Genomic DNA, 17,978 nt, shown 5'->3' with positions numbered 1-17,978 from the left:
TATCTGCACAGGATTTTGAAACAAGCCAGGGAGATTGTCTGAAACATATCTAAGCTTCAGTCATCCGAGAGGTAGGGGTTGACTGACAGCTGTGTCTGAGACCTATGAGAAGGGGCAGGATCAATCATTGGCTGTAATCCTTTTGACAGAAAATACTGTGGCCAGGGGTTTCCAATGAGGTTTTATACTGGGATACCTGCACTTGGCTCATCTGTCAGTCTGTAGCCAGCAGAGAAACTGACTCTATGGCAGTGGTTTGCCATGTAAGAAGAAAACATCCATTTTAAGGTTCAATGCATGTTGAGAGATAGCTTAGGGAGAAGCATCTTTATTGATTTAGTATGTATTGTGAAGGATAGTGAGGTTTATAACTTACTGTAAATACACAGTTTTGCACCAAATACTGTTCATTTACTTGGTCTTTGTTAAGTAAGCTTCTTGGTTTATAGCCTGAGTTTTGATTTGATAGAGCAAACATCTGCCTACCAAAGAGAGAGGAATCATATGGCAGCACTTGGTGCATTCTAGCGAGCTGGGGTACAGTGGTAAGGGTTCTCTGTTTGATCCCTGGGTCTCTATCATTTACCTAGATATTGGACAGATGACAGCACACTCCGGATCGTAGGGGAAGCAAGGTCCACTGACAGAAGTGGTCGGTGACACTGAATTCGAGTAGAATATCTAACATAAAACCCAAAAAACATAATACATGAGGTACCACAAGCCCTTTCATATTTGTGCCTTCACTCACAGCCTAACATTAATAGAAGCTTCACATGATGCATATGTTTGTTTACCTCAATTAAGGTTTGCTTACTGCATTACATCCAATGGCAAACAAATGCATTCACACTGCCTACTTTAAGAAAGTGGCTCATAAACAATGACAGAAATCAGCCACAGGTAATAGACCCCCCACCTTTGGCCTCACCCTCTATGGGGAGGAAGACCTGCAATATATAAGGGGTCAAATTGGTCTTCAGCAGTAGCACGGAATGGGTGAAATAGCAGCCTATTTTACACCATGTCTGATTTTCTTTTCCATTGCTTTCAATATGAAAGAAAATTGGACCTGTGTGTAATAAACTGGATAGCCATATGGTGAAGGAAAGAATACTAGAGCCAGGCCTTCAGTTGCTTCCACGCCTTTATTCACAAAGCTCCCCATTACACCCACACCACACCCTAAATCAGCTCTCTTATAAATGGATACAAGAGAGTCCCCAATTAATACGCACCACCTGAATACAATTAACACTAATTGAAATAAATAACATGGATACAATTAACACTGTGTACTAGCACCGAAGACCAATTTCACCCCCATAATCTGTCATTTCAATATGTTATGAAATCCTCATGTCATTCTTAGTACTGAAAATGTAAAGTGGAAGTGGGCACTATGCTGTGCATCTACCCATGCTTATCTCTTTTTTTGTGCCTCCTAGCGATGCCATAGGAAATGTGACCCCTCTGCTTTGGGTCCAGCCAGCACCTCTTCACTCACACCATAAATTAATCTCTTCCTGCCAAGCATCCAAGGGGGCAGTTAGTGAGCTAGTGGGGAGTGCACAAGGTGATGCATAGAGCACGAGTGGGCAGGTGTTGTGGGACTGGAACATGAGGAGGTAGATGTTGTTGACTGAAGCTGTGACTGCAGCCAATGAAGCCTTGGGTGCAAGAGTAGAGAAAGCTACCTCTCTGGGGCTGGAGCACAGACAAATGTCCCTCATGGCATCACTGATCTTACTGATACCATTCGGTCTGCTTTATCACAAATCACTGGCCGAGCAGAGCCAGAGCCTAATAGCAGTAGCATGACACGTATGCACTCCTATGATTACGCCGTTTCTCAGGATAGCAGCACATGTGAACCCGCCCACCAGTCCCCTCAGCTGGCTGCACATCTGAAAGGAAGTGGCAGGGACAGGTTGCCCTTGCAGCATGAAAGGAGATCCAGCTGGTAGGAAGCTCCACTGGTGCTTCAGCTGCCCTGAAACAAAGGCCAACTTAGTCACAAAAGGCTCATGGAGACATGGAATTTTTAGTGATGGACAAGTGTCTATACATCAATGAATTGTAGGGTTGGGAAATGGGAGTTAGGTGGAGACAGAACTATTCATGCAGGAGGCAGACATACTAATCGTGGGAAGGTATTCTGTATAGACAGCACAAATTTCTCTTGGAATTGACAAAGATTTGTCCTCTGCATCTTTTTCATGTTGCTGTTAGTCATCTACCTGATCGCCCTGCTTCCCTTGTGCATCTTCCTCTACCTCTTCTGGGGCATCAATGAGAAGGCCTCTTTGCAAGTGATAGTGCAGCGTGCAGCATGCAGCACGCCACCATGATACCCAAGAGCTTAACTGGACTATATTGGGGCGCCTCCACCAAACCAGGTAAATAACACGCACCTTCAGTGTCGAAAACTTAATTACCTATTATACACAATGCATTAACTCCAAACACTTATTTTCAGACAAGTAAGAATTTATTAAGAAACTTGTACAAGTTGGAAGTGTACCTCAAACAACGGTTGAGGCTACTAAGTGTTTGGAGTTAATGCATTGTGTATAATAGGTAATTAAGTTTTCGACATCAGAATACCAAGAGCCTACTTACTAGTGATTTTGGTGGTTGAATGGACGTTCTTGCACCGGTGCTCAACTGGTATCCCAGGAAAATGCACAGGTGTCATCAGCCATAGTTGCCTTGATATCCCTGGATGCACCCAGATACTTGCCTTTCTGGTCAATAAAAAGTGGAACGGTGGACTGCTTCAAAATGATTGCATTGTGATAGCTTTCGGGAATGTGAGCATTTACTTGTGTCACTTGGTGCTGTTGGTCTGAACTAAGCTGGAGTGAGTGCTAACCTTTCCTATTGAGATATTTAATGAGTTTATCCAAAGCGGGTGCAACCCATCACTTCTTGTTCTTTGGAGAATACTGCCACTCTGCAAAATTGAAATGCCGTGTCGTGCCGATGCTGAGTGGACACGGGGAAGCTGATGTAATGGCTAGCTCTACCCATCAATGCAGCTGTGCCTTGCTTGATGCTACTGTGCACAGCTAATCAGCAAATATTACTAATGTTCCCAGAAGCAGCTTGAAATAAACCAGTTACATAAAAATTCGAGACATCGTCCTTTACAGCCACATGAAAGTGTGGTGTCTGTGAAGCTGGACTGCAGATCTGGTTCCAGCTTTTGGCATAGCTCCTTTAAGACTTATAAAGCACAGCTTCCAAATACACTGTTTATGGCTCAGGTAGAGATAGGAGTGCCTTGGACTATATGTGGGTGAAAGCCAAGTGGGTGCAATATGCCTCTAGTGCTGAGAGCGTGAATTTATAAAAATCTCTCCTTATATAGCTATAGTGACTTAAGAAATGTGGTGGATTGTGAGCAGTGGTCACAGGCAACACCAGCAACTGAATGTTCAGGGAAAGTAAAGTGTCCTCTCAAACTACGGATTACAAGTTCTGTAAGAAGCACAAATGAGCTCCAAAGTTTTTGACCATGTCTCCCTTGGCACTAACTTCCTCTCCCTCAAAACCACTCACTTAAGCTGAATTAGGCCATGCAAAACTTTGACATCCAGTTCAATCCAGAAATGATATTCAAACCCAATACCCTATCCATCACCAATGCCACTTACTTCCACCTCCATAACAATAGCCGCTTCCACCCAGCAAAATCCTTATCTACTCCAATGCTCCAACATCCTCCTCGCCAGCCTCCGTACCCCCATGCTGCATAACCTCCAACTGGTCCAAAACTCAACCTATCCTGTATTAAGTCCTGCTCACCCATCACCACATCTCAATGACCTACAGTGGCTCCCTATTCCCAACATAATAAAGTTATAATTTCTATCCTCATCTTCAAATTCCTCCATGATACTGCAACGTCCTCCAGCCTTACGTCCCCTCCCGCATCCTTCATGGTAGTGGAAATCTGGAACTCTCTCCCCCAAAAAGCTGCTGAGGCTAGGTCAATTAAAAATTTCAAAACTGAGATTGATAGATTTTTGTTAGGCAAGGGTATTATGGAATCAAGGCAGGTAAATGGAGTTAAGATACAGATCAGCCATGATCTAATTGAATGGTGGAAGAGACTCAAGGGGCTAATGGCCAACTCCTGTTCCTATGTTCATTTCTTCAACTCTGTCCTTCCACACCTCAGCCCTTCCCATCCCCTTACAATTGGTGGCAGAGCCTTCAGCCATCTCGACCCTCCTCTTTGAAACCCCCTTCCAAAATCCCCACCGCCTCCACCCCCGACTCTCCATCTCTCACTCCATCTTTAAAAGCCTGAGAAAAACCCATTTGTTTGACCAAATCTCCCAACTTTCCCACCAAGATTCGGTTGCTTTTTACCCCTCTGTACAGTGCCTTGGGTCATTTTCTACATTAAAGGTTGTTATTGAACAATGGGAACCAGATTTTCTGAATTCGCGTTTCTTTACAATTTCAGGTGGTGGGTGAAGCCTGCATGTTGAAAAAAGGAAAATGGAAGTCTTGTTTCTGACACACCAGGTCTCACCTGGGTAGAAAAAGGTGGACATTTTTCAATCATTCAAAATTCTCTCAAGGCACATAACATGAGACCACCGATTTATTGCATTTTAACAGTTTAAGTCATACCTATGTTGTTCACAATAGCTAGGAAACATAGAAACATAGAAAATAGAAGCAACAGTAGGCCATTCAACCCATCGGGCCTGCTCCGCCATTCAAAATGATCATGGCTGATCGTCCAACTCAGTACCCTGTTCCCGCTTTTTCCCATATCCCTTGATCCCTTTAGCATTAAGAAATATATCTATCTCCTTCTTGAATACATCTAATGACTTGGCCTCCACTGCCTTCTGTGGTAGAGAATTCCACAGGTTCACCACCCTCTGAGTGAAGAAATTTCTCCTCATCTCGGTTCTAAATTGCATACCCCGTATCCTGAGACTGTGACCCATGGTTCTGGACTCCCCAGCCATCGGGAACATCCTCCCTGCATCTAGTCTGTCTAGTCCTGTTAGGATTTTATATGTTTCGATGCGATCACCTCTCATTCTTCTAAACTCTAGTGAATATAGGCCTAGTCGACCCAATCTCTCCTTATACATCAGTCCTGCCATCCCAGGAATCAGTCTGGTAAACCTTCGTTGTACTCCCTCCATGGCAAGGACATCCTTCCTCAGATAAGGAGACCAAAACTGCACACAATACTCTAGATGTGGTCTCACCAAGACCCTGTATAACTGCAGTAAGACATCCCTGCTCCTGTACTCAAATCCTCTTGCAATGAAGGCCAACATACCATTTGCCTTCCTGCACCTGAATGCTCGCTTTCAGCGACTAGTGTACAAGGACACCCAGGTCTCGTTGCACCTCCCCTTTTCCCAATCTATCACCATTCAGATAATAACCTGCCTTTCTGTTTTTACAACGAAAGTGGATAACCTCACATTTATCCACGTTACACTGCATCTGCCATGTTCTTGCCCACTCACCCAACTTGTCTAAATCACATTGGAGCCTCTTTGCATCCTCCTCACAGCTCACATTCCACCCCAGCTGTGTGTCGTCTGCAAACTTGGAAATGTTACATTTAGTTCCCTCATCCAAATCATTGAAATATATTGTGATTAGCTGAGGCCCAAGCACTGATCCCCGCGGTACCCCTCTACTCACTGCCTGCCACCCGGAAAAAGACCCGTTTATTCCTACTCTCTGTTTCCTGTCTGTCAACCAATTCTCAATCCATGCCAATATATTCCCCCCAATCCCATGTGCTTTAATTTTGCACACTAACCTCTTGTGTGGGACCTTATCAAAAGCCTTCTGAAAATCCAAATACACATCCACTGGTTCTCCCCTATCTAGGGTTTATTTTCAAACTGCAGATTTTTTCTAGAATTATCTGCAGCAAAGCACACAAAGCCACTTAAGAGCACCGTTCACAAAGAATAGATGGATCACTTCAATATACTACCTAATTCAGCACTTGTAAAACAAATTGAAATATTTGTGCCTTGCACTCACCTTCAAAAGATTCTCTGCAGGTGCAAACCAATCATCTGTTGCAAACAGGATCTGAAAAATAAGAAGCAAGAAGGTTGGATAGCACATTGAACTTTTCCAATGGTCTCCCACGTAGCAAGCTTCCTACTTGTATCAACAAGGGGAGACACTGAGCAGAGTTGCATAGTTCATTACAGGTAGGAAGAGACACCCCAGACAGCTCTCACACATATCAGTGTAAAGCATCAGAGCAATATTAGCAGTGGTTTGGAAAAAGGACACTTGCCCACTCTTGTGGCTAAGAATGGTGATCTAAATGGGGAAGGAAAAGTGCAAAGCCTGAAGGGACAGGCAAAAATGAAGGAAAAGGGAACGCTGGGAACAGGTATGAGTTCTACACACAGGTGACAGAGTATCCCATCAGTGACCCCCTGTTTGATGGCTGTTGGAGTGAAGATGGTGCATGAGCTGCCACCCCCATAGGTCAGCACTGCATCATGCCTGCAAGGAGATGCAGCCAGGTTTCATGTCACAGCTGGCCATTCCTGTATGTACCACCCTTGTGTTGCAATGTGTGCTTGCAGCAAATAGTACAGTTCTGCATCTGCCTCTCTGTTGACCCAGACGCTAAGAAAGGAATTCCCCACAGGCATAGCCAGGTAAGTGTGCCAGAAATGATTGGTGGCATCTTGGCAGGTGCAGCCATTCAGGGAATACTGACGTTTTATCACTCTGGCAGAACTTTTTTCATGCAGTATGATATACAGCACGAAATGCTGTCATTGGGGTGCTTCTAAAGTACAATCCAGCATAATGGTTAGTCAGGCTACTATAAATAGTAGTGGCGCCATTAGAGGTTTGCTGTTGTAGCTTCCTTTGGAATAGGAGCCCCCACTACATTTGACAAAGCGGGATATTTTCATTTCTGTCCTCAGACATGGGTGTGTGGGAGGCCATTGGAGCATCTCTCTGGCAGCTGGACCTGCCTGGCAACCCTCTGTAGATCCTTTTCTTCCAAACACATCAGATCAGAGGATTCCTATTAGGAAATCCATTGATGCTAGAAATGGTGCCAACAGCAAAAGAATAACAATTAAGAATAATTGACACAAAGATTCATGAAAGCCAAAGTTCCAGCAGAAACTTTGGGTCTGGGTTGCAATTGGCATCTTGTACATCCTAACACAGTAAAATCACATGCAGGTCCTCTCTGCACCTACTTTAATATGCAAATGAAGCGGCTGCCTGCATCAAATATAAGCTACCCCCTCCCACCCCTGTTAAGTGTGTCCAAACAGCATGAGTCACCTGGTTAATGGCTCTGTAAACCAAATTAAAACTCTCCCTGTGACATCCAGGGACTGGAAACTACTAGTGGAATAGAAATTGAGAGTTGCCATTACCTTATCTGCCACACAAAGGGCAGTGCTGACTGAAGACTGCCCCAGAAGCTAGTCATGCAGGAGGTGGAACAGGTTGGCAAGTACTTCCCTGGACAGTCTCGGTCTTTGCACACACTGTTCCTCGGATTGAGATGGTCATAAATGTTCTATGGTGCCACTGTCTTCGGTCCCAGCCACAAACTCTGTTCCCCCTCCTTGGCCAATGCCTGAGGCTGAACCAGACTGTTCACGACCTTGGCATCCTATTTGACCCTGAGCTGAGCTTCTAACCCCATATGCTCTCCATCAGCAAAACCACCTACCTCCACCTCTGTAATATCGCCCATCTCAGCCCATCTGCTGCTGAAACCCTCATCCATGCTTTTGTTACCTCCGGACTCGACTATTCCAATGCACTCCTGACCGGCCTCCAACATAACACCTCCCATAAACTTCAGCTCATCCAAAACTCAGCTGCCTGTATCCTAACTCACACTGAGTCCCGATCACCCATCAGCCCTGCACTTGCTGACCTACAGTGGCTCCCTGTTCGGCAATGCCTTAAATTTAAAATTCTCAACCTTATGTTCAAATCCCTCCATGGCCTCGCCCCTCCCCATCTTTGTAACCTCCTCCAGCCCTACAACCCTTCGAGATCTCTGTACTCCTCCAAATCTGGCCTCTTGCACATGCCCGATTTCCATCGTCCCACCACTGGCGGCCAAGCCTTCAGCTGCCTATGTCCCAAGCTCTGGAATTCCCTCCCTAAACTCTCCGTCTCTCTACCTCTCTCTCCTCCTTTAAGACGCTCCTTAAAATCTATCTCTTTCACCAAGCTTTTGGTCACCTGTCGTAATATCTCCTTCTTTAGCTCATTGTCAATTTTTGTCTGATTACACTCTGGTGAAGCACCTTGGGACATTTTACTACTTTAAAGGTGCTATATAAATACAATTGTTGTTCATTTTCATTCTGCCTTCTGTCTCCTGCAATGATGCAGGACAGCACATATTGCTGCCGTAAAGTTCACCAGCTGCCTACTTGTCCCTGAGATACAAGAGTGTATATTTTCCAATCAGGCATTACTTGGGCAGTGCATTATTAGCCCCTATCCAAGTGTTAGTGCGCTAACCCAACCTAATTTTGTATGGTCAGCTTCGTTTACATAGTGTGAGAAAGCTCCCAGCCCATACTAGGCCTGGCATTGGGAGCTCGTAAAATGGATGCACCAATTTAAGGGTGAGTGGCTGCAAATGGGGATAAAAGTGCTGGCAGCCTTTACAAAGGCTAGCATTTTTAAGGTGTATATATTTCACCCGTTGCAAAGGTTGTTTGGGCAATAAAAATACCTGGCAAAATCCAGTGGCTGGAACAGGAAACCATACAATGAAGTGGCACCTCCCCCCACCCCCTTCCCCTGTTTGACAGCTGGTGCAATGAAAGTAGCGTTGCATGAGGTGACAGAGAGAGAGGGTGACCCTTTTTGCCACACCAGGACACCGTCCCTATAAAACAGCATTGCAGCATATGGAAGGAGGTGAAGGCAAAGAAGTTGACAACACAGCTGACCATAGGGCAACCCACTGTGTCAATATTGTGGACGCATCAAAAAAAAATGGGTGTTCCAAAATACCCGCGCAACTCAGTGCTAACAGAAAAGGAAATAAAACAAAAAAGCTGAAAAAATAGCCACAAAATACAGCACTTTTAAATTCACCAAAATAGGCCTCTCTAAATGCACATCTGCATATAACACAGCCCCCAGCAACCACGTTTGCACATTTTATATGAGCAGGTTTATGACTGAGTGCTATATGGGCACAAACTCTTGGAAATTGTGTGGACATTTAAGTGACATCTTGGGGCTTCACTGCAATGTTGCAACTAGAAAAAAGGTGAGTGCTTCTGGCGCTACATGAAACCCTGACTAGAAAATGAGGTGGGGCATTGATCCGGTATAAGTGATTCGTTGCACCAAACAGAAATCATTGACAATCAGCATTACTAGCCATTAGTAGGTCTTTGATCATTAAGCAGTGGATGTTAAAATTAAGACAGGATATTAATGTTCTTTTTTTCAAAGGCAGAACATGCAGTTTAACATTAAAACCACCAACTGACACAGCCAGCAATTCTTTCCTCATTTCTCTGCCCATTTTAATGCCAGCCTATAAGGGTGCTGTCATAGAAAATTTGCCTCCTTTTTCCATTGCCACTATGGATATAAAACCTTTATAAGCACAAATTTCATAGCAGCCAGCTTACGGCCACATGTGCACAATGGAGGATTTGATTTGATGTCCAGCAACTACTGTATGATGCCAACCTGGAATGTCAGCTTGGCTGGTTTTTTTAAATTTCTCTCGGGATGTAAATGTCACAGGCAAGGCTGGCATTTATTGCCCATCCATTGTTACCCCGAGAGGGTAGTGGTGGACCTTCTTCTTGAACTGCTGCAGCCCATGTGGTGAAGGTGTTCCCACAGTGCTGTTAGGTAGGGAGTTCCAGAATTTTGACCCAGCGACGATGTAGGAACAGTGCTATATGTCCAAGTCAGGGCGATGTGTGATTTAGAGGGATATTTGGAGGTGATGGTGTTCTCATGCACCTACTGCCTTTGTCCTTCTAAGTGGTGATGGTCATTGATTTGGGATTTGCTGCTGAAGAAGCCTCTTCGATTTGCTGCAGTGAATCCTGTAAATAGTACTCACTGCAACCATGGTACGCCAGTAGTGGAAAGAGTGGACGTTTAGGCTAGTAGGTGAGGTACCGATCAAGTGGACTACTTTGTCCTGGATAGTCTCAAGCTTCTTGAGTGTTGTTGCAACTGCACCCATCCAAGCAAGTGGAGAGTATTCCATCACACTCCTGACTTGTGCCTTGTAGGTGGTGGAGAGGTTTGGGGAGTCACAAGGTGAGCCACAGAATACCCAACCTCTGACCTGCTCTAGTGGCCACAGCATTTATGTGGCTGGTCCAGTAGGGCTGCTGGTTAATGGTGACCCCCAGGATGTTGATGGTGGGAGACTCAGCAATGAAAGTGCTCTGGAATATCAAGGCTCTCTCTTGTTGGAAATGGTCATTGCCTGGCACTTGTGCGGTGCGAATGCCACGAATCAATCAAAGCCGAGATGTTGTCCAGGTCTTACTGCGTGTGAGCTTCATTATCTAAGGAATTGCGAATGGAGCTGAACACTGTGCAATCATCAGCCCCACTACTGACCTTATGATGAAGGGAAGGTCATTGATGACCAGCTGAAGATAGTTCGGCCTAGGACGCTGCCCTGAGGCACTCCTGCAGGGTGTCCTGCAGCTGAGATGATTGGCCTCCAACAACCACCTTCCTTTGTGCCAGGTATAAGGAAAGGATTAATTAAAATGTCTAGAAGTCTCTTTATATTGTAGTCATATTAACTTCTAGTTTTTTAAGTGAGTTTCTGTTAGGAGAACAGTGGGAATTAAAAGTTATCGCAGATACAGGACAAGCAGAGACAGTCTTTAGCTGATAAGAGATTCAGCATCAGCAAACAGGCTTCCTTTGTTTGCTCAGCCACAAAAAAGAGTCCGAGTGACTGCTTCTGCCCCTAGACATCTTTCGTTGCAGGGAAACATGATATCTTTATGGCAGTTAAATGCCCTCCCGGGACACAATGAGCAAAGACATGTTTTGACCATCAATTCTAGAAGTTATAATTTTAACTTGATTCTTGAGGCACAACATTAAACTGTGCGATAGAAACATATCCTAGGGATATTAACTCCTCTAAGGACACATCTGCATAAGGAATGTGATCAAGTGATAACATCGCCTTTGTTCATTAATCTCACTGTAACTGTCTCCAGTTGAATGATTTGATTGGCAGTTCAGTCAAGGTGAAGCTATAACAAAGATTGGGGGAGGGGTTGTACTTGTTATTGATAAGGAACAAGGGAAACAGCTAATTGAATGAGGTAATGCTATGAAACATGTGCATTCTCACGTAGCAAGATTGGGAAAAAGATATGAAAGAGTGGGGGCACTAAATTGGGCCGTCTACCACCCGTTGTTTCGGCGCTACGTGGCCTCCCAGAGATCCAAGATGACGTCTTGGATGCGCACGCATGTGCTGGACGCCATCTTGGTAAAGGGTTCGGCGCATGCGCAAGTAACGAACACCGGCATCATGTAAGGTAGGGACAAAATGCATTTGATCAGTGTGCAACGCTGATTTAAAGTGATAGATAACATTTTGGCACTTAACGTTCCACCCAATGCACTGTCTTAACCGCGACCATCTAAACATGTCTTAGAGTGCCTGAAGGACCCCCCACAAGTGCTATTTAAAGGGACCATGCAGGATTTACAGGTGAGTTAATGGATTATTGCTTTTGGCTGCTGATGCATTTGTACCTGTTTTTAGAGGTCTCCTATACTTGAATACTCGGACTAGGGATCATTGCCTAACATTTAGAGCCAGGACGTTCAGGAGTGAAGTGAGGAAGCGCTTCTACACGCAAAAGGTGGGAGAAGTTTGGAACACTGTTCTTCAAATGGCAGATGATGGTAGCTCACTTGTGAATTTTCAATCTGAGATTGATAGATTTCTATGAACCAAGATTATCAAGGGATATGCGGCTAAGGCGGGTATATGGAGTTAGGTCACAGATCAACCATGATCTCACTGAATGGTGCAACAGGCTCGAGGGTCTAAATGCCACTGCTACTTGCTGCCTCCTGTTATGCGCCACCTTCTCCTGCAGGAAAGCGGAACGTGTGTCTAGGTGATATGCCTGTCATGGTTGAATAGCTGCTAGTGTGCGTGGCCTGTGAGTTGTGGGTGCGTGGCTTGCAACAGTGGTAATCCCCCCTCTGTTGCACAAAACAGTCCTTCAACTACGCATACACCCATTGTACATGTGCCCAGTGGGTGGCATTATATCTTGACATTCATGATGAAGCACATAAAAGGGCACTTTCACAAAAGGGACTCAAGAATGGGGACGACGTGGCAGTGGTGGTGACAATTATAATATTTAATGTGCATTTAACAAAAAAATATAAATGAAAAACATGACATTCTGTCAGACACCCTTGCGCATACCTTTGGTGATTACAAAGCCTTAGCCTCCCTCTTTCTAGCGCTTCTGTGTGGTGCATCCCTTGTGGCTTCAGCAGAGGTAGTGGCAGGTTGCTCAGATTCATGCCCTGACGGCTTAGATGCTTTCGGCCTATGACCTCTGGGTTTTGGAGCCCATGAGGGCCCCGTCAAAGACTGCTCCACCTGCATCTGTGCAGGGGCAGACTCAGCCATCGGGAGAGAAAGCAGCATTGCAGGTACTGGTTGGGGGGGGGTGGGGGGGGCAATGGGTGAGTCCCCACTTCCATGTCCACTTCCGCCATCATCTCTCTCCTGGGCCAGCGCAACATCATTCCCACCTCTCTGCTGGACAGCAGGCTGGTGAGGAGATGTGGCACTTTCTAAGACCACGGATGAAGTTTCTGTCTGCCTGTCTAAGGCAGCAAACATGGTTGCATCCAGAGTCCCATAGCCGTTGTCATGGCCTGCGTGGACTCAATGGAGAGACATGCTTGAAGCTCAATGGAGGCTGCCACCCTCTCCATCGCAGACATTTCCCCACTGGAAGAGAACATAAAGTAATATTAAAAATCATCACAGAAGTTGTTTGCAATGAGCATACTGAGGTGTACAACAGGTCAATCACTGATAACATCAATTCATAATGTGTGTGAAGGATGTTAAAGTTCTGTCACCAGCCGTTTGCAGGGTGCCAGTCTCGCCATTTCCGATGGCGAGACGTTCAACTATGCGGCTCAAATCCAACGCCTCCTCCTCCTCTGTCAGGGGCACTATTTGTGATGGGCCCCCTCTAGTCCTACTCCTCTCCCGTGCATTTTGCGCTCTCTTCTCCCACGGGGAGAAAACAGGTGCATCACAGGGTGACTATCAGACAGATTCATCACATTGCATCAGGATTGGATGAGTGGGAGAAGTGGGTTCACAAATGGGGAGGTGAGGAAGTGCACAGAAAGTGAAGGTAAATTGATGATGAGACTTAAGTGGGTGTGAGGAGTGATGAGATGGAGTACACTTGGCGAATAGAGTGGGGGGGGGGGGGGTGGGGGAGAGGAAGTAATGTACACCATGGGATGTAGGTGAATCAGTAACTGTACTTACTTTTCCTGACCTGGTTAAGTCATTAAAGCGCTTCCTGCATTGTACCCACGACCTTGCCACCGTGCTCATGCTGCTCAGCTCCTCTGCCACATCCAGCCAGGCCTTCTTGGTGGCAGAGGCAGGGCGCTTCCTCCGGTCAGCCGGGTAGAGTATGTCCCTCCTGCTCCTACCACCAGGCAGTAGCAACTCAAGAGAAGAGTCGCTAAAACGGAGTGCTGCCTTACTCCTGTGATGCTGCATCTCTAAAGATTCCTCCTTTCTCCTTACTCACTTACTCACCAATAACCTGCTCACCGATGCTCAGTTTGGGTTCTGCCAGGACCACTCAGCTCCAGACCTCATTACAGCTTTGGTCCAAACATGGACAAAAGAGCTGAATTCCAGAGGTGAGGTGAGAGTGACTGCCCTTGACATCAAGGCAACATTTGACAAAGTGTGGCACCAAGGAGCCCTAGTAAAATTGAAGTCAATGGGAATCAGGGGGAAAACTCTCCAGTGGCTGGAGTCATACCTAGCACAAAAGGAAGATGGTAGTGGTTGTTGGAGGCCAATCATCTCAGCCCCAAGATATTGCTGCAGGCGTTCCTCAGGGCAGTGTCCGAGGCCCAACCATCTTCAGCTGCTTCATCAATGACCTTCCCTCCATCATGAGGTCAGAAATGGGGATGTTCGCTGATGATTGCACAGTGTTCAGTTCCATTCGCAACCCCTCAGATAATGAAGCAGTCCGTGCCTGCATGCAGCAGGACCTCGTCAACATCCAGGCTTGGGCTCATAAGTGGCAAGTAACATTCGCGCCAGACAAGTGCCAGGCAATGACCATCTCCAACAAGAGTCTAACCACCTCCCCTTGATATTCAACGGCATTACCATCGCCGAATCCCCCACCATCAACATCCTGGGGGTCACCATTGACCAGAAACTTAACTGGATCAGCCACATAAATACTGTAGCTACAAGAGCAGGTCAAAGGCTGGGTATTCTGCAGCAAGTGACTCACCTCCTGACTCCCAAAGCCATTCCACCATCTACAAGGCACAAGTCAGGAGTGTCATGGAATACACTCCACTTGCCTGGATGAGTGCAGCTCCAACAACACTCAAGAAAGCTCGACACCATCCAGTACAAAGCAGCCCACTTGATTGGCATGCCATCCACCACCCTAAACATTCACTTCCTTCACCACCGGCGCACTGTGGCTGCAGTGTGTACCATCCACAGGATGCACTGCAGCAACTTGCCAAGGCTTCTTTGACAGCACCTCCCAAACACGCAACCTTTACCACCTAGAAGGACAAGGGCAGCAGGCACATGGGAACGACACCACCTGCATGTTCCCCTCCAAGTCACACACCATCCTGACTTGGAAATATATCGCCGTTCCTTCATCATTGCTGGGTCAAAATCCTGGAACTCCCTTCCTAACAGCATTGTGGGAGAACCTTCACCAGCAGTTCAAGGCGGCGGCTCACTACCACCTCCTCAAGGGCAATTAGGGATGGGCAATAAATGCTGGCCTTGCCAGCGACGCCCACATCCCATGAACAAATATTTTTAAAAATCCATGCTTGCAATGGCCCTTTAAATACTCCAGTTCACAGCACATTATTCAGGTGCGCAGTACACCCATTGCACAGCTTGGAGACGCGAAACCCAGAAGTGACATTAACGGCCTTCAATTTAGTCACAATCGCCTGAGCCGATGCGCAGAAAATCCTTCCGGGTTTCCCATGCGACTATTCACCACCTGCTGAGTTCCCGCCGCCATGTTAAAATTATGCCCCAGGTGTTTGATGAGTAAGTGCCCCTTGACAGCACTGTTGATGACTCCTGCCATCACTTTGCTAATGATTGGGAGTACCCTGAAAGGGCATTAATTCTCTGGGTTAGATTTGTCCTTTTTTTGTGGACTGGACAATTTTCCACATTGTCGGGTAGATGCCAGTGTCCTACTGAAACACTGGCATCAAGGGATGTGGCTAGTTCTGGAGCACAGATCTTCATTCCTATAACCAGGATGTTTTGGGGCCCATAGCCTTTGCTGTGTCCAGTGCACTCAGTCATTACTGGATGGCATATGGTGTGAATTGAATTAACTGAAGACTGGCATCTGTGATGGTTGGGGACCTCACAAGCAAGCCGAGAAGGATCACTCGCTCAGCATTTCTGGCTGAAAATGGTTGCAAACGCTTCAGACTTGTATTTTGCACTCACGTTGGTTTAACTCCTGTCCAAGTGAAAGGGTAGTGCATTCAAGTCTCACCACAGATTTAAGTACAGAATCTAGGCTGAGGGAGTGCTGCATTGTCAGAGGTGCTGTCTTTTGCATGAGACATTAAACTGAGGCCTGTTCAATTAGATGTTAAAGATTCCATTGTACTACTTGAAGAACAGTAGGGAATTCTTCCAGTGCCCTAGCCAGATTCCAAAAATATATTATCCAGGTCACTCACTCATTTATTTGCTGTTCATGGGTCCTTGCTGTGTGCTAACTAGTTGCCACATTTCCCTACATAATAAAAGTGACTGCACTTCCGAAGTAATCCAATGGTTGTAAACACCTTTGGGAAATTGAGGACATGAAATGCAATAAATGAACTTATTTATTTCTTTATTTCACAAAGTCCGTGTCAAATTCATGAGCACCAATGTGAGCTTACCTTTGCTCCTGCTGTTTCACAAGCCAGGTCATTCATCTGGACAAAGTCCGGAATCTTTTCAGTGTTCTCCTGGATCGGATGAGCTGCCATTGTTCAATCAGTTCTAACGGATTAAATGTTATATTGTTTTCTTGATCATAACGCCCTTGACAAATGAAACCATTGCAACAAAACGTGAAGCAACCTTTTCCTTTTGTAAACTAGCAACTCAGATTAATCCAATGTAAAAAAACAATATTAAGATTAAAACATTTTCCCTACAGCCCAGCACTCTGAGTACTGAATGAGTTAAATGTGCGATAGATCCTTATGTTAAGGTGTGCTAGGATGTGACTTCATGCCCGCAATCCTCTTGCCATTAAGTACCTGATCTCAGTTGTGCTGGTGTGATACCAGAGGCCCGGCACTTCATCACAAAGAAGGAAGTCACGTCAGAGGGTTGGTTCTCCCAGATCACGGACAGTGTTATGCCACTTTTATTTTACTATGGTGCAGTCAACTTCCGACACGTGGGTCTCATACAGTCACTGTCATTCCCCAGTGTAAATCATCTGCCATGTCCTGTTCCAATGGAAATGGAGATCTGCTTTTGTGTGGGTCTCCAGATCATCAGGGCAGCCCACTTTATAGATCCATTGGTCTGCAGGAGACCAGCAACAGACTTTAAAGGTAAGAAGGGTAGAGCGATGCAGGGAAGTAGTTTTCATATCAATCTCCATGGGTTGAACTGAGCACCTATAAAGTGGTAGTAACAGAGGACTAAGAGCAGGCCACTTGCCTGGATTGTAGGTGGGGGAGGCATAGGGCAAGGGATGATCAAAGACACTGGCCTAGAAAGTCAATGGCGCTACGCCCGTTTACCAGACGCAAAACAGGTGCCTAAGCATCGAATATGGCAAGCAGGTTGCACATGCTCATTAAGTGCCGGAAGCACGCAGCCCACCATATTGGTAAAAGCAGAAAAAGATCCAGCCAGGGTCATGCCTGAAACAAGCCTTTGCATATGCAAATAGGGGCCTAATGCCTGTTTGATGCACCCTTTGCAACATTGGTCTGCCCTAAATGTAGCCTGCGCAGGACCAGCTGCATTCAGAAAACGTGGTCTACATGTGGCCTAACCAGCTGTCCTTAAAGGGACTGCTAGAGACCACCACCAAAAAGATAAGTTTAAAAAAATACTTACCTGAATGTGGAACCAGGAGGTGCAGGAATGCTCCTCCCGGCTCCACTGAAGTGCTGAAGACATTGCTGGCCCCTACTTGGCTCCCTCCCGATCACCTACCCCCTCTCCCGACTGCCTTGCCTCCCTCCCAATCGCTTCCCCCAACTTCCTCCCAATCGCCTCCCCCTCTCCCTCCCGATCGCCTACCCCCCTCCCAATCGCCACTCCTTCTTCCTTTCGATCACCACCCCCACCCACTTCTCCCAGTACCTACTGAGGACAGCTGCTGGCATTGCAAGTTGCCTGGGAAAGCCCAGCAGACATTTGCAGCTCACCAGTCTCATGCAAATGAGGCCCAATATCGGGTGTACCTCAAGACTGCCCATTCCAGTTGCAGGGATTGTTCCTTGTGCCCAGATCTTGCCAGCCTACCACCGTGAATCAATTTCTAGCTCACTGTTAGAACTGCTTCCAAGGACACAGGCAGGAAAAGCAACATTCACTGTTTGTATTTATATAGACCATGAATTACTTCGGTGCAATAATACCTCTTGTGCATATTCCCCTCCTTTCGCCC

The 17,978-nt window shown here is 46.1% G+C and overlaps 1 protein-coding gene across 5 annotated transcripts in view; it reads right to left on the bottom strand.

Moving 5' to 3' along the window:
* Positions 1–17,978, bottom strand: part of allc (allantoicase) — a 71,220-nt gene that overhangs the window by 30,206 nt on the left and 23,036 nt on the right. For 2 of the 5 annotated variants that reach the window (XM_067984229.1, XM_067984228.1), the window contains exons 2-3: positions 16,240–16,342; positions 6,043–6,093 (exon numbers count right to left, since the gene is read on the bottom strand). In XM_067984229.1, the coding sequence (XP_067840330.1) occupies positions 6,043–6,093; positions 16,240–16,329 (141 nt within the window). In that variant the 5' untranslated portion in view covers positions 16,330–16,342. Of the gene's footprint in view, positions 1–6,042; positions 6,094–16,239; positions 16,364–16,605; positions 16,765–17,978 lie in introns of those variants that run through there. The other 3 variants (XM_067984231.1, XM_067984230.1, XM_067984232.1) reach the window with 3 other exon arrangements.

The sequence above is a fragment of the Heptranchias perlo genome, chromosome 5, assembly GCF_035084215.1.
Source record: "Heptranchias perlo isolate sHepPer1 chromosome 5, sHepPer1.hap1, whole genome shotgun sequence".
Lineage (NCBI taxonomy): Eukaryota > Metazoa > Chordata > Chondrichthyes > Hexanchiformes > Hexanchidae > Heptranchias > Heptranchias perlo.
This window is presented reverse-complemented; position numbering and strand designations above follow the sequence as displayed.